At 35.0% G+C, this 14,075-nt stretch overlaps 1 protein-coding gene across 1 annotated transcript; it reads left to right on the top strand.

Moving 5' to 3' along the window:
- The first annotated feature begins 355 nt into the window (after positions 1–355).
- Positions 356–14,010, top strand: LOC141830746 (T-complex protein 1 subunit theta-like). Its single transcript, XM_074718170.1, has 13 exons — positions 356–601; positions 1,019–1,281; positions 1,373–1,519; positions 1,596–1,757; positions 5,395–5,472; positions 7,143–7,276; positions 7,900–7,972; positions 8,044–8,121; positions 8,216–8,338; positions 8,464–8,558; positions 12,248–12,457; positions 13,543–13,600; positions 13,705–14,010. Exons 1-13 carry the CDS (start codon positions 454–456, stop codon positions 13,768–13,770), a joined length of 1,635 nt encoding a protein of 544 aa, XP_074574271.1. The 5' UTR covers positions 356–453; the 3' UTR covers positions 13,771–14,010.
- The last annotated feature ends 65 nt before the right edge of the window (positions 14,011–14,075 follow it).

Genomic DNA, 14,075 nt, shown 5'->3' with positions numbered 1-14,075 from the left:
AATTCTTACGAAGCAGGCAATAGGTAATATCCTTTTCACAGATGGTGCGTCATGATCAATTGAGAAGCCATTTCTGTCGATTTAATTTTTTGATTAATCTCTTCATAGTGACTTGAGATTGATCTTGTCTCCCGTTGCACGAACAGAAGAGAAGCCATTAATTTGCGGGGAGCGTTGTTTTAGTGAGTAAACTAGTGACTTGACTCGAGTCGAGTCGCTTTGTCTCCCTTACTTACTCTCACGTGCAACGCGCACGCGCGCCGGCCCAGAGAGTGCGGTTCAAGTGAACCTAGGGTTTTGGGAGGTTTTGCGGGAAGGTTTCAGTTGGATCGTCTCTTTTTCTTCTAGAGGCTTCGAGGCCGAGATCTCGACTCCTTCTCGCTCCTTCTCGCTTCTCCTTCTCATTCTCCATCTCCTTGGTTGTCTCCCGTCGTTCGTCCAGGGTTTGGCAAGATGTCGTTCGGGTTGCCGGCTTATGGCATTCAGGCGATGCTCAAGGAAGGGCACAAGCACCTCTCCGGTCTCGATGAGGCCGTGCTCAAGAACATCGACGCTTGCAAGCAGCTCTCTGACATCACACGCACCTCGCTCGGCCCCAACGGTTTGTCTCTCAAACATCTTTCTTTTGAGCTCAAGTGCCGATACCATTGATTAACGCCAGTCATCTATAAGAGTGTCAGATACGTATGGTTGTTTATTCTTAAAATCAGATCCGAGTGGTGATTTTGTAGGTGAATTGCTTCTTGTTGAATTATTTTAGATAGATAAATTGCCTGTGGGTTTCATTCTGGTTCATGAAGATGCCAAATAGGCCGTGCGCATCTGTTTGGCATTAGATCCTTGTTTTTTTCGTCCTCGAGTTAACTTGTCACATAGATGTATAGCTTTTTTTTTGTTCCTTTTTGGGATTACGAATTGTTGATCTCATTCATGAAGGCTATAATATGATTGCACTTCACATAATTTTGATTTCTTGTCCGAGTTCACTTAATGCTCTTTTGATTATGACACTTGTTAGGTATGAACAAAATGGTTATCAACCATCTGGATAAGCTTTTTGTGACAAATGATGCTGCCACTATAGTGGATGAGCTTGAGGTGCAGCATCCAGCTGCAAAAATTTTGGTGCTAGCTGGAAAGGCCCAACAGGAGGAGATTGGTGATGGAGCTAATCTAACCATATCATTTGCAGGGGAGCTTCTTCAGAATGCAGAGGAACTGATTAGGATGGGTTTGCACCCTAGTGACATAATAAGCGGTTATACAAAAGCCATAAATAAGGTTATTTCTGTCTTGAACTAAACAGTGTTTTGTTTTAAATGCCCAGATTTAAGGCCAGCTTAATTTATACTTCTCTCATTTTTATGATTAGACAGTTGCAATTTTGGATGAACTGGTGGAGAAAGGATCAGAAACCATGGATGTTAGGAATAAAGATGAAGTCTTTAACAGAATGAGAGCTTCTGTTGCAAGCAAGCAATTTGGACAAGAAGATATTCTATGCCCTCTTATTGCTGATGTGAGGATTTCAGTGCTTCACCCATTCAATTATTGGTTTTGTTCTGAAAATTGGTTTGCTGTGCTATCACATGCAGGCGTGCATCCAAGTTTGCCCAAAGAATCCAGCAAACTTTAATGTTGACAACGTTCGAGTTGCCAAATTACTTGGAGGTGGTTTGCACAATTCATTAGTTGTACGTGGTATGGTCTTGAAGGGTGACACTGTTGGTACAATTAAGCGGGTTGAGAAGGCAAAGGTACTACCTATAATGGTTCTTAGATGTGCTTTCTTGTTGGTGTTGAAATTTGACATTTTAGATGGCCGTGCTGGTGTAGAAACCCAAACTCGACAGAGAGCGTTACTATCCTAATCTGTTACAACAACAATAACCAGTGGAAGTGTATATACTTTGGAATATTAGTGATCTTCTCCTTTTAGATGGCTTCTATGTTCTTCTGTTTCTTTTATTAGGTTATTACTGTCTTTTCAAAATCTTTCATGGTTGTTGATGTTGGATGGGTGAGAAGGAGGACAAATACTTGACGTTACACTAGGTAGCCCTATCACATCAAGGGAACATTTTTTTTCTTAGGACAAATCCATCAAGAGGAGAGAAAGGGGGATAACTATGAAGGAATCCAAAAGAATCGAGAAAGAATCATCAAGAAGAGAGAAAGAGGGATATAAAATCCACCTTCAAAAGGATGGAGAAGGAATCTACCTGATTTAAGAAACATGAAGAAACACAGCTTCAAAAGAAAGAATAAGCTAATTCATTCATTTGAACTATCCTATTTACAATGAGACCTTTATAGATTATAGATAAACTTAGAAACTTAGGAAGTAAGAAAAAGTGAAAATTCTCTAACATAAGTCGTGCCCTTGGAACCTAAGTATCTATTCCATACGATACAAATTCTCAAGTATCAAACAAACATGCTTATATCTTCTCATGTATTGGATTTCATATGGTGACTCTTTTTTGTGGGTGACTATCATAAATTAGCTTGGATACATTGGTTGAGTGTTGCTCTGGTTGTTGTGTCAACTCCTACAATTTGATAGATTGAAGAGTCAAGCAATTTAAGGGCTCATTCTTTGATGGTCGAAAAGTTGAGAAGTTACAGTGGTAGCCTCACCATCATTCTCTCCATCTGAAAAGATTTCATGCTTGAGTTTTCATGATTATTTCTTTCCATAATATGACATTAGTTCTGCAACTAATTGCAATACAGAAGGATGTCAAAACAAATATATTATCACTGAAGTTCAGTTGAGTTGAGCCAGGATGATTTGCACTTCGATTATAAAAGTGACTCTTTGTCACTTGATGCTTGATTTCTAGCATAGTGAAATGGATTAACTTCACTTTCTTTAACACTTTGATTTTCTTGCTCCAAAACATGATGAACAACCTGTCCCAGGGTTTCCATGTGTGCAAGACACTCTCAGAGAAGTTCAAATTACCTTCTTAGTTTCTCCATCTCTGCATCACATGAAGCACGTTTTGGTGGGAAGGATAGGGTTGGGTCTAAGACATCTAGCCATCCCAACTTAGGCTATGATGCCAAATTGATCTTGGAAGGAGGAGGAAAGAAAAGTTGTTGAAAAGATAGTAGTTGATGCTACACTAGGTAACCAAACCATGTGAGAGAATAGCATTCTTCTTATAAGAATCCAATTAGAAGAGAGAAAGGGAGATAACTACGAAGGATCCATCTTTAAAAAGAATTGACAACGGATCCAGTTTATTCAAGAGACATGAAGCTATCCATCTTAAAACAAAAAGAATAAGATAATTCATTCATTCAAATTTATTTTAATTCAAAAGATCTACATAATTTCACTTTTATAGACTAAACAAACTTAAAAAGAAAGAAAAAGAGTAAATTCCTTAATAAAAATTGTGCTTGCAATCCAAGTATCCATGTCACTATAATAAAAATTCTCAAGTACTAATATAAGCATATGTTGACTGTCGTTAACTAAGCTTGGGTGTGCTATTTGAAGGGTTGCTCCGATTATTGCATCAACCCTTATGATTGGATTGATCGAAGAACAAGCAATCTAAAGGGTCCAGTGTCGTATAGTTGGAAAATTTAGAACTCAAATCGTTAGCTCCTAATCAGTTGCCATAATTTATGAAAATGATGTCCTTGTTATGAATTTTTGGATTAATGTGTTACAAAAAAACACATGATTGCATTCCTGCTCTAATTCTTTGTTGGGAAAAAAGAATCATACTGATCTGTTTTGGTTTCAAATTCTTATAACAAACAAGTTATAGGCTAGCTCATCTTATTCAGATGGGAGAAGACGCTAGTAGTAACTCTAAATTAGTTCCTATATCAATATGCAATATAACAGACAGAGAGACATGCCAAATCCAGTTTGGTGGTAGGGCTACATCCCAAGAACTAAACTTACAAATGTATATGGTATTATTATAGTTAACTAAACCAACGTAATGTATCACCATGTACAGCTTTCATAGTCCCACATCAAACATTAGAAGCAATTTGAGAGAAACATTTAATTAGGGTATATTGGAAGATCTTGGACCTTGTATTTCATGTCAATGGACGATTACATCCAAGTTGGTGCTTATCTCAGAAATGTTTTCTGTGACGTACTGGACTGTAGGATTGCATGGCAGATACAGTCCCAGCGATTCATCTCACATGGGAATAGAATCAGTTTGGGATTGAATCAAATCAAATTCCAGGCAAATGTTAGATTGAACAGGTAGAACTGGTTTCATGAATTTAGTCTATCCTTGAAAGGAAGTATAGTTATTGTATCAGGCTTTCTATTTCACAATTGATCTTACCAAGTCATTCCTTGGTTGTGTTGTGGATCTTACAAATTTGGTATAAGAAAACAATCTTTCATGCAATCAGTCTTTTTCTATGCCGACAAGTTCTCTTCCTATTTGTTAGTTTGCCACCATGGCATTCAGATATACAAGTAATTTTCCATATTTTTTAAAAGAATTATACACCTAATCAAAAGCAATTTTGTGGTATAAAGGCTTCTTCTTCTGGAAACAATTGCAAATGTGATTGTCTTCTTTAAATATTAATTATTGATCTTCAAGTTTTCACCTTGGAACAAAGAAATCGTGAAAGTTTGTACTTGTAATAAATAATAATGCCAACTATTTTCAGAATTTATCATTAGTTAAGTTATAGTAACTTAAGAGTTTTCCTATGGAGTCAAAGATCTTTCACCATTCACATAGATAGTAATCTCGACAGTCTTGTTATAAAAATCTGTCATTTCACAAATAAAAACTGAAAAAACAATGGATTTAAGTTCAGGCAGTGAGATATATATTATGCTACAGTGAAGAAAGCAAGAATGGGAAAATTAGGAAAATCATTTTTCTCTGTGAAAGAAAGGCTAGCGACAGTGCAGCAGTGAAAGAGAGATGAGCCATCTCCTCAAAAGAAAGGGGGTGTTGCAGCATTGCACTTGCAATTCAAGGACAACCTTTTAATTGGAAAAAGATTTGGCTACTTAAAGTTAGAGTTGGAACGTAATACAGAGCTATTGAGGATAGTAAACCTGGACCTAGGTCTGATCCATATTTTGAATTGGTCAAAAATTCATGTGCCTCTATATTTGAGATAGTAAAGTGAACCCAGATCTGTTGAGGATCAGATAGTGATCATATGATTTGGTTGGAAGAATTCTGCATTAGACTGTACTGTGAGATGCATATGTTTCCTGTGGGTGGGTATCTTTTTGGGAAATTCCTGCCCACGGAATATAGAGGATTTATTTCTCTGAAAAATGTTAGAATCACCATCCTTGCTTCTTTTTCTATTCGACAATTTTGTTTGCTTGTCTATACTCATAATGTAATGGCTAATGCACTTCCCTTTTGATAGATTGCTGTATTTGCTGGTGGTATTGATACGTCAGCCACTGAGACAAAGGGAACTGTTCTTATTCACACTGCAGAACAGGTACTAAATCTGTTTCTTGAAAATTCATATGTGCATGCCTCTTTCTCTATTCCTTCTTTCATTTTGGTTTGGGCAGTATAATGAGTTGTTTGGGTGTGACTAATTGTTTGATTTACTGTTTATGTCTAAAGAAATTTCTGATAATGTGGAACTTTCTTGTTCACCATAGCTAATGTAGGTTAGTTAAATATGTTTAAATGTGTGTGTGGGGAGGGGAGTAAATGATAATCTATTTTAGCAAATAATCTTATTAGCCCCTTACAAAACTCCGTTTTCAATTAAATCCAACTGACATGGAATATTAAATAATTATATATTAATATCTAATATTATTAGATAATTTCATATTAATAAATGTGGTAGTATTTGTTGATATATATTTTTAATTATTCATCATATATTAATAAAATATGATTTACTATCCACCAAAAATCTAAATGTTGTGCTTTTTTTAATAATATAATATTATTTGTTATTTCTAGAATATTGTTTATGAAATAATAACAGCAGGATGGGATTGTTGATAATATGAGTAATTTAATTTATAAATTCTACTGTTTATTATTTTTATTGTGTTATTATGCTATTTCATAAGCCAATATGTTATCTTATTATGATCAAACATCATTGTTATCTTTATATCAAACTATTTAATTTTTCACTTTTTTTTTTATTTTTCTAATAGTTTCTTATTTTGCCACTCATACAGATCTGATATGGTCGATACTTTAGATTTTCTTTAACCATATGGTCTTGATGCTTGTACTTATTTTGACAACCACGCTATCTCTTAAGCCTACCAACATAGATGGTAGTACATTCATGGGATGCACTGATTCTGGTTCCTTTGTGTATAGGTTAACTACTCTATTTGCACATCTTTGGTCAAGTATATGGAGTGATACATAGATTGGCTTGAAAATCATAGGCCTTATGATGCAGTCATAACTCATTGTTTTTAGAATGTTTTGGATGGTTAATCATTTATGCCCAATGTAAAATTCAGTATCCCAATTGTGAGGATTAGATAAAGGGTTGAATACTTTTATAATCTGTGGGTTGGAGTTTGTTGCACAATATGCATCATATTTATTTGTTTACTTGCTCAAGGTATTTCTTATTTCTGTATATATGAATATGTCAGAACATTCCAATAAGCCAGCCAAGACACACTAATAAAAAACTCAACATCAGTTAGCCAAATCCACCTCATCCCAATTCCCAAGTCCAAAACCATAACTCAAACCCAATTTTCGTTACTTATCTAATGTTTTCTGTGTGTGCACGTGTGCATTTGTACTTGGGGACATGAACCTTGCATCAGCAAAAGAACTGTCTATTACCTTCTAAACATTGATAACTATTTCATGCTGTATCGAAACCTTCTATTGCATTAGTCATGTTTCAAGAACTTTACTCATGTCATGCTGTATACTACTCCGTATTACTTCAATGAAAACTATGAAATTTATCACTTGTCTTCAACTGTGGAGGTGAGACAACTGGTTGGATTTTTGGTGATATTTAGATTCTAGTAGTATTGACACTATTGCATTCCTAGACTTCTATGTATCAAACTGCTTGGAGGATGTGCTTTAGTGCTAGCAAATGTGTGCTCTGGGGATAATATGCTTATATCTATTGTGATGCAAATAATCTTAAATTTGCAGCTAGAAAATTATGCTAAAACTGAAGAAGCTAAAGTTGAGGAGCTTATCAAAGCTGTTGTTGATTCTGGGGCAAAGGTGGTGGTCAGTGGTGCAGCTGTTGGAGATATGGCATTACACTTTTGTGAACGCTATAAGTAATTAGTTTGTTTCCTTAATGCTAGCAGTACCTCTTGTTTTACATTTGGTTGATTTTTACTAGTCTTCTTGGTAGACTTGGTGATAGACATAGGAATTTTGTTTTGGAGGGAACAAGTATGTTAAGTTGATGCATAAGGTAAAATTTAGAAGGGACAAACATTATAAAATTATTTACGTTTTTTTCAAAATTTTTTATTAATTCAATATTGAAATGATTATTTAGGCCCGTCCTTGTAGAGTAGTTACCATGTAGATATTTCGTTTAGTTTCTTATCAGTAATATTTTAGGTTATGTCACATTGTGCCTTTATCTAGAAATCTTCCAAGGACTGTCATATATGCATTTGATACCCTATGCATACCACCAGATTTTAGAAACCTATGCTGAATTTGTTCCTAAGATTTTCAGTGAACATGGGACTTTCACATAAATTAGGTTTAGCCTCGAGATTTCTTGGAAGAAGAGGCCTGCAAGTTGGATATGCGAAACCAAAGCATCGATTTAAGTTGTGTTTTTTGAGCACATACTACTTATTCCCACAGTCATGCAAAAATGAGTAAATAATGATGCAAGAGTTACAGTCTAATTTTGCATTCATTTTTTCTTTTAAAATTTCAGACTTATGGTTCTAAAGATCAGCTCAAAGTTCGAACTGCGAAGATTTTGCCGCACAACTGGTGCTGTGGCACTTGTGAGTTGATTTTGAGTACTCTTTTCTGGGAAGAAAAAGCCTTCATAATTTAACAAATGTTATTGTTATAGCTCAAACTCAGCCAGCCAAATCCTGATGAACTGGGATATGCTGATTCCATTTACGTGGAAGAAATTGGTGGTGCCCGGGTATTTTTCTCTTTTTTCTTTGTAGTGATTTACGTTTATTTTTTCTTGCTTGGTGCATGCTTCTTAAGTTGCATGTTCACTTTCTTTTCGACAGGTAACCTTAGTGAAGAATGAACAAGGTGGGAACTCAGTCTCTACAGTGGTGCTACGAGGTAGTACTGATAGCATACTAGATGACCTTGAGAGGGCTGTTGATGATGGTGTTAATACCTATAAGGTGAGCCACCATGAAGTTATCCTTGGAATATGTTGTCTAACAGTAGGTTCTCTGATTGTCACAGGTATCTGAATGTTTCACATGACTTGACAGATTTTCTATTTATTGTTTTCATCATTGATTAGGCAATGTGCAGAGACAGTCGTATTCTTCCTGGTGCTGCTGCAACTGAGATAGAGTTGGCCAGAAGGCTGAAGGATTTTGCATTGAAAGAAACTGAGTAATTTTTCCTTTCTGATTTAATCATGACTTCATGACTCACAGATTTGCAACTCTTGCAACTAATCAGTGTGTATTTAAGTATCATAGTCTAAGATAAAAAAAAAATCTGAAAAGATTTCTTATTCATTTGATTCTAGAAAGGCTTCATTGGATCTGATCAGGCCATATGTATATCTTACATTTGTTTGAATCCATTGTAAGGAAACCATTGCTAAGAACTTGGTGAAAAATATTACTACATGACTAAATAGAGTATTGTTTTATTGCTACATGACTATATCAGCGCAGGCAGTACCTAGGCTTGTAAGAGGCACCAACTCATGATATTTATATTATCTGCCATAGAACTTGTTCAAATATGCATGCTTTATGAGAGTTCAAATATCCATCCTTGGTATTTTGGAATTATAGTGCTATTTCATGCTTTGGTTGAGCTAAGTTGAAAAAGAAATGTTTCATTCTTAGCTGTCACTATGTTATTGAATCAAAAATGTTGTGTTCAGATGTTTTAGTTTTTTGTGTAAGGTTTATTCTAAAGTTGATAGTTGTATGTAGTTAATAGTTTAGTTCACAATAAGCATTTTACATTAGGTCTAATGGTGTCCTTGTTCAGTGTAATTCATCTCTTGACTTTATCTGAGAGCAATTAAAATCATGGTGTAAGATCTTGTTCTGTTATGGTCTGCATGGGCGAAATATTTCACTCCACCCGCCAACTAACACATGGAACAACCCAACACTAGCTGCTGAATCTGCTATCCAATTTGATCAAGGTTGAGCTCTAGATTCCCCTTCTCCATCACTCATGTCATCCACAAGGCCTTGACAATGAATCAACTCTTCCCTATGTTCAGTGCTGCATATGCACATAACTATATTGCCCTTGTTACCCTTTTGGAAGCCAATAAATCAGGTTATCCTTTTCCTGCCACTTGTATATTTCAAGATTTAAAATTGGACAAGGATGTTGGCATGATTACTATTGAATCCTTTAGTCTCCTTCATAAGTCCTGTTGTGCCTCCTCGCAATCAGAGCAATAGACCAAGTCAAGGTTCAAATGGGGCCCTTATCATTTAAACACAGACCCTTCTTACGAAAAAAAGAAATTAAAAAACAAGGGGTAGATTTTAAGGATTAAAAAGGAGATGGCAATAATTTAAAATGCAAATCATTAAGTGGGATTTGAATCAGGACTTTGTCTTCCACTTTCCTTTTTTTACTTCAGTGTTGCTTCATTCGTCGAATGTTGCCTGCATAGATAAGGTGGGATAGATGATTGATAGACATCTCCTTCCTTTCTTGAAGTAAAATGACCTGAAATTTAGTCTTCCCTGTCTCTCTTCTAAGCTTAGAATAGATGTTGAAACTTTAGTCTCAATTTTGTTTGCTATTATTCTTTTTGTGCATTGGAATTTGCTACAATTTGCTAGAAATGAGGCTATCGAGAGATTTTTTTTTTATCCATCAGATAGTCTCATGCAAAGAGTTGAAAAATGTTAAGATGTATTAGCTTGGAAATTACCGGTACTTTGGTGTTAATGAATGCAGGGATTAACATTTTGATGCTGAAATTTCAGCCTCTGGTTATGATGTATAATTCATATTGACACACAAGTGTACCGACTGAGCAGATTGCTTCTCTAACTATCCTTTTATTTTCTCCAGTGAAATTTTATTTTGAAACATGTTGCACCCTACCTACAACATCATCCAGGAAATGTATATTTAGTCTATTGTGTCATTTATTTATTCCAATAAATACATAAGGAACTAAAATAACACATTCTTGTAGAATTTTAGAATAGAAAAATTATTGTATTGCATTCATCATGGAATAACAATTAAATGAGTGTATATGTCTTGATAAAACCTTAACTTAAAAAATACCAATGTGGAACTAAACTTACTATACCTAGTAACCTATTAACCTAATACTCTTTAAATATTCTGGTTCAAGTTGGAGCATAAATACTCCCATGCGTGCAATAGAGTGAGGGAAAAGAATGCACTTGAGTGTCCTAAGTATGGATAGAATAGCTCAACCCTTTGCTAAAACTAGCAAACTGAGAACATGACTTTTTTGTTCAGGTCCTCACTAGAGATGAAAAGGATAGCTCAAAACCTCGAACCTTTGCTAGAAATAGAAAATTGAGAATATGATTTTCTCTATTTATGTTTTCATTCGCTCCAATGGTGCAAGTGCAAAGCAAAAGGAAGATTGGAGAATTAGACAATAAGGAGAAGTGGCAATTTAAGGAAAGGACCAGGGATGGAGGTTCTTTTGTGCTCAACATAATTCCAGATTGATTCAGCACTAATTATATTTTCACTTCTTTGGTGTTATGTTTCACTTCTCAATAATTCTCTTTCTTAATCAATGATCCAACAACAATGATATTTCTACTCCCTTCTTTGGTATTATGTTTAGCTTCTCAATAATTAGAAGTCTCTTTTAGGATAGTATTTGTTATGCCTAGAGGGTACTAATCTTTCAAGTTTGTCTCACTTGGTACAGGCCAAGACATATATTTGTATTGCTCAATGCAAGGCTGGTTCTAGGCTGTCATGGGTGAGATATGTATGTTCGGTGGTGCAAAGTTGGTTTCATTCTCGGTCCCCTTTTGAGAAAAATTCACGTTGCCCATATTGAGTGAAACTACCAGAAATTAATTTCACGAATATGACAGTACCAACCAATAACTGGTATCTAAGTTACCTACTGTTAGTAGTCAGAAGTAACTCTAGTAATCTTGTTGGTATCATCTGACTTGAAATATGTAGGAAGGACATCAAATTAAGTTGCTTTTGTAGTTTAATGCATAGGTAGAAGAAACAATACTAGACCTATAGGACTGATACTCGGCATTTGGGTTAAGTATTTAACACATTTTGTGGTTGTTTTAACCATGCATATGTTTGTTTTGTGTTGATCTTGTATGTTTTTTCACTCCAAATGAATTTTGAAGTTGAGTTCAACATGTTCAGGAAAATTGAGTTCCTTTGAGTGTCCTATCTATAAGAGAAAAGGGAGAGGTGTACACTGAACTTTTGCTGAGGTTAGAGTGGATGGTTGTTATGAATTGCAGAACCAGGGAGGCTTGATGTTTTTTTAGAGTGTAAACAACCAAACATAAGAGGACACTGACAAATTGGGAGTTAATAGCCCAGCATTGCTGAAATTCCAACTGTTATCAGTATGTAGACTTGTAGGAGGGCTTGGTTATTAACTTGACCAGCAATGCTGAAATTCCGGCTGTTATCAGTTTATAGTCTTGTAGGAGTCAGCCTTATAGATCTGTGTCCTACACCAAAATTAAGATGAATTTAGCTAGTTAAATGAACAAGAGCATAATCAGGATTTCATGGCGTCTGTGTGTAATTTCTAATTAGTCCTTTATCACATGTGCCATGCTTCATTTTGTAATTACCAATCTAGAGTCAGTACTTGATGTACTTATTTGTTTTTTTAATTCCTATTAGTTATTATGCTTCTGAAAGCATTATTACATTTCTTTCAAATATCATTTATCTAGCAATATATATATATATATATATATATTCAAGTGTATGTTTCTGTTGTTTAGCCATCAATTGGTGTTAATTGACACTGCTAATGAATGTTGTGAACTATCTACCTCAAGGCATTCAACTAAACAAATTTTACTTTAATTGTTTCACAATTGCAGCTTGGATCAATATGCAATTGCAAAATTTGCTGAAAGTTTTGAAATGGTGCCTAAAACCCTTGCTGAAAATGCTGGACTAAATGCAATGGAGATAATTTCTTCCTTGTATGCTGAGCATGCTGGTGGAAATTCATGTGTCGGCATTGACCTAGAAGAAGGGGTCTGCAAAGATGTCTCCACCTTGAATATTTGGGACATATATGTGACTAAGTCAGTCCATCTTCCAATTCCGTTGCTTCTTAAAATTAAATATTTACAATTGAAACTTAAGGCTCAGCTTCCTTTTACTATCTTTTTGTTTTTTTTGTTGGTTTTTTGCACATGCTAATTTAGCTGTTTAATCCTATCATTGTAATTCATCTATGGCTTCTGCTGCTTTTTTTTGTTTTGTTTCCTATTGTGAAGAAGGGTAGGCAGAAAGGCTCTTGAAATTAATATAATGAGCATAGAAGTATTAGTTTCTAAAGGATTTGTTAAATTCCTGAAAATGGGAATTTAGTGATTAAGCTAGTTGTGCGTGCTTCGTACATAATTGAAATCAGCCTAGCTGTGTATTTCTCTTAGATATTTGGACAGACATATACAGAGGAACTATTACAGATTGTTTGAGAAGTTGGATAACATGATTGTTCTCACATTCACAACTCTGTGTATTACATAAATTTGAAATTTCTATAATATTGCATCAATGAATTGCTCTCAAGCTCACTTCAGAAAACATAGAAGAATTGTTCCATGATATAGTTAATGGATGTATGTTTTGAGTTATATATATGGATAAATGCTAAATTCTTTTGATAATTTAGAGTAAGATAATGCCTCTGGGATGAGATTATAGAAATGTTGGATTTGATACCTTTAGCGAAATTGGGGTTATAAATTTTTAGGAAATTTTTGTGTTACATTATCAAACAATGTAGAATTCAAACCAAGAACAATTTGAGTGCTGCAATAAATTGAACTATTTTTTTCCCCCAAAGCTACTGTATAGTTTATTATGATACATGTACTATCTGCCTTGTACCCGTTTTAGATATCCTCATTGACTATGTAGCAAAACCTCTGGAAAAGGTCTACACCTTACACACACATAAACAAACAATCATATCACTTACAACTTAGGATTTGGAATAAACTAAGTAAAAAAGGAAATTTTTGTGGTATCTATTGTTTATATGTATGGCAAAGTGACAACAAAAGAAAATGGAACATGGATGCTTTTGGTTTCATTTTCTTCATGGAATTGTGTACTGCTTTCTCCCTAACTTCATTCCTTCCCTGGAACATTGTGGCAGATATTTTGCGCTTAAATATGCTGCTGATGCTGCCTGTACTGTTCTCCGTGTTGATCAAGTGAGTCACATATTTCTATTCTTCCTGTTGAAACCACATGTGTGATTCATTTTCGGTTTCCTTGGACTTTTCATTTCTTTGGCATTAAAATCTCAATTGTGCAGATAATAATGGCGAAGCCAGCAGGTGGGCCAAGGAGAGATCAACAACCCGGCATGGATGAGGATTAAATATCACATGGTACCCGACTAAAAAGCAGAATCTTATGGTTATCTATGTTTTGTGCGTGAGATCAGTGTCAAAGTTTTGATGCATTGGAAATTCGATGATGTTCTTGTTGAAGGCAATGTGCTTAAACGCAAGTACTATTAACCTTTTTTTTTCAGAGTTATAATTTGCAGCATTAGAGTGATAAATATTTTTGCATGTGTGGAAAAGCCGATTATTACATGTCTTGAGAATTCTCTTTGTTGGATTATTTGGCAAAAATATGAATATAATATGCCTCAATTCGAATTTAGTTAAAAACAATTGA

This window comes from Curcuma longa, chromosome 6 (assembly GCF_044706935.1).
Source record: "Curcuma longa cultivar G26 ecotype Majalengka, Jawa Barat chromosome 6, ITB_CL_G26_1.1, whole genome shotgun sequence".
NCBI classification, from domain to species: domain Eukaryota; kingdom Viridiplantae; phylum Streptophyta; class Magnoliopsida; order Zingiberales; family Zingiberaceae; genus Curcuma; species Curcuma longa.
This window is presented reverse-complemented; position numbering and strand designations above follow the sequence as displayed.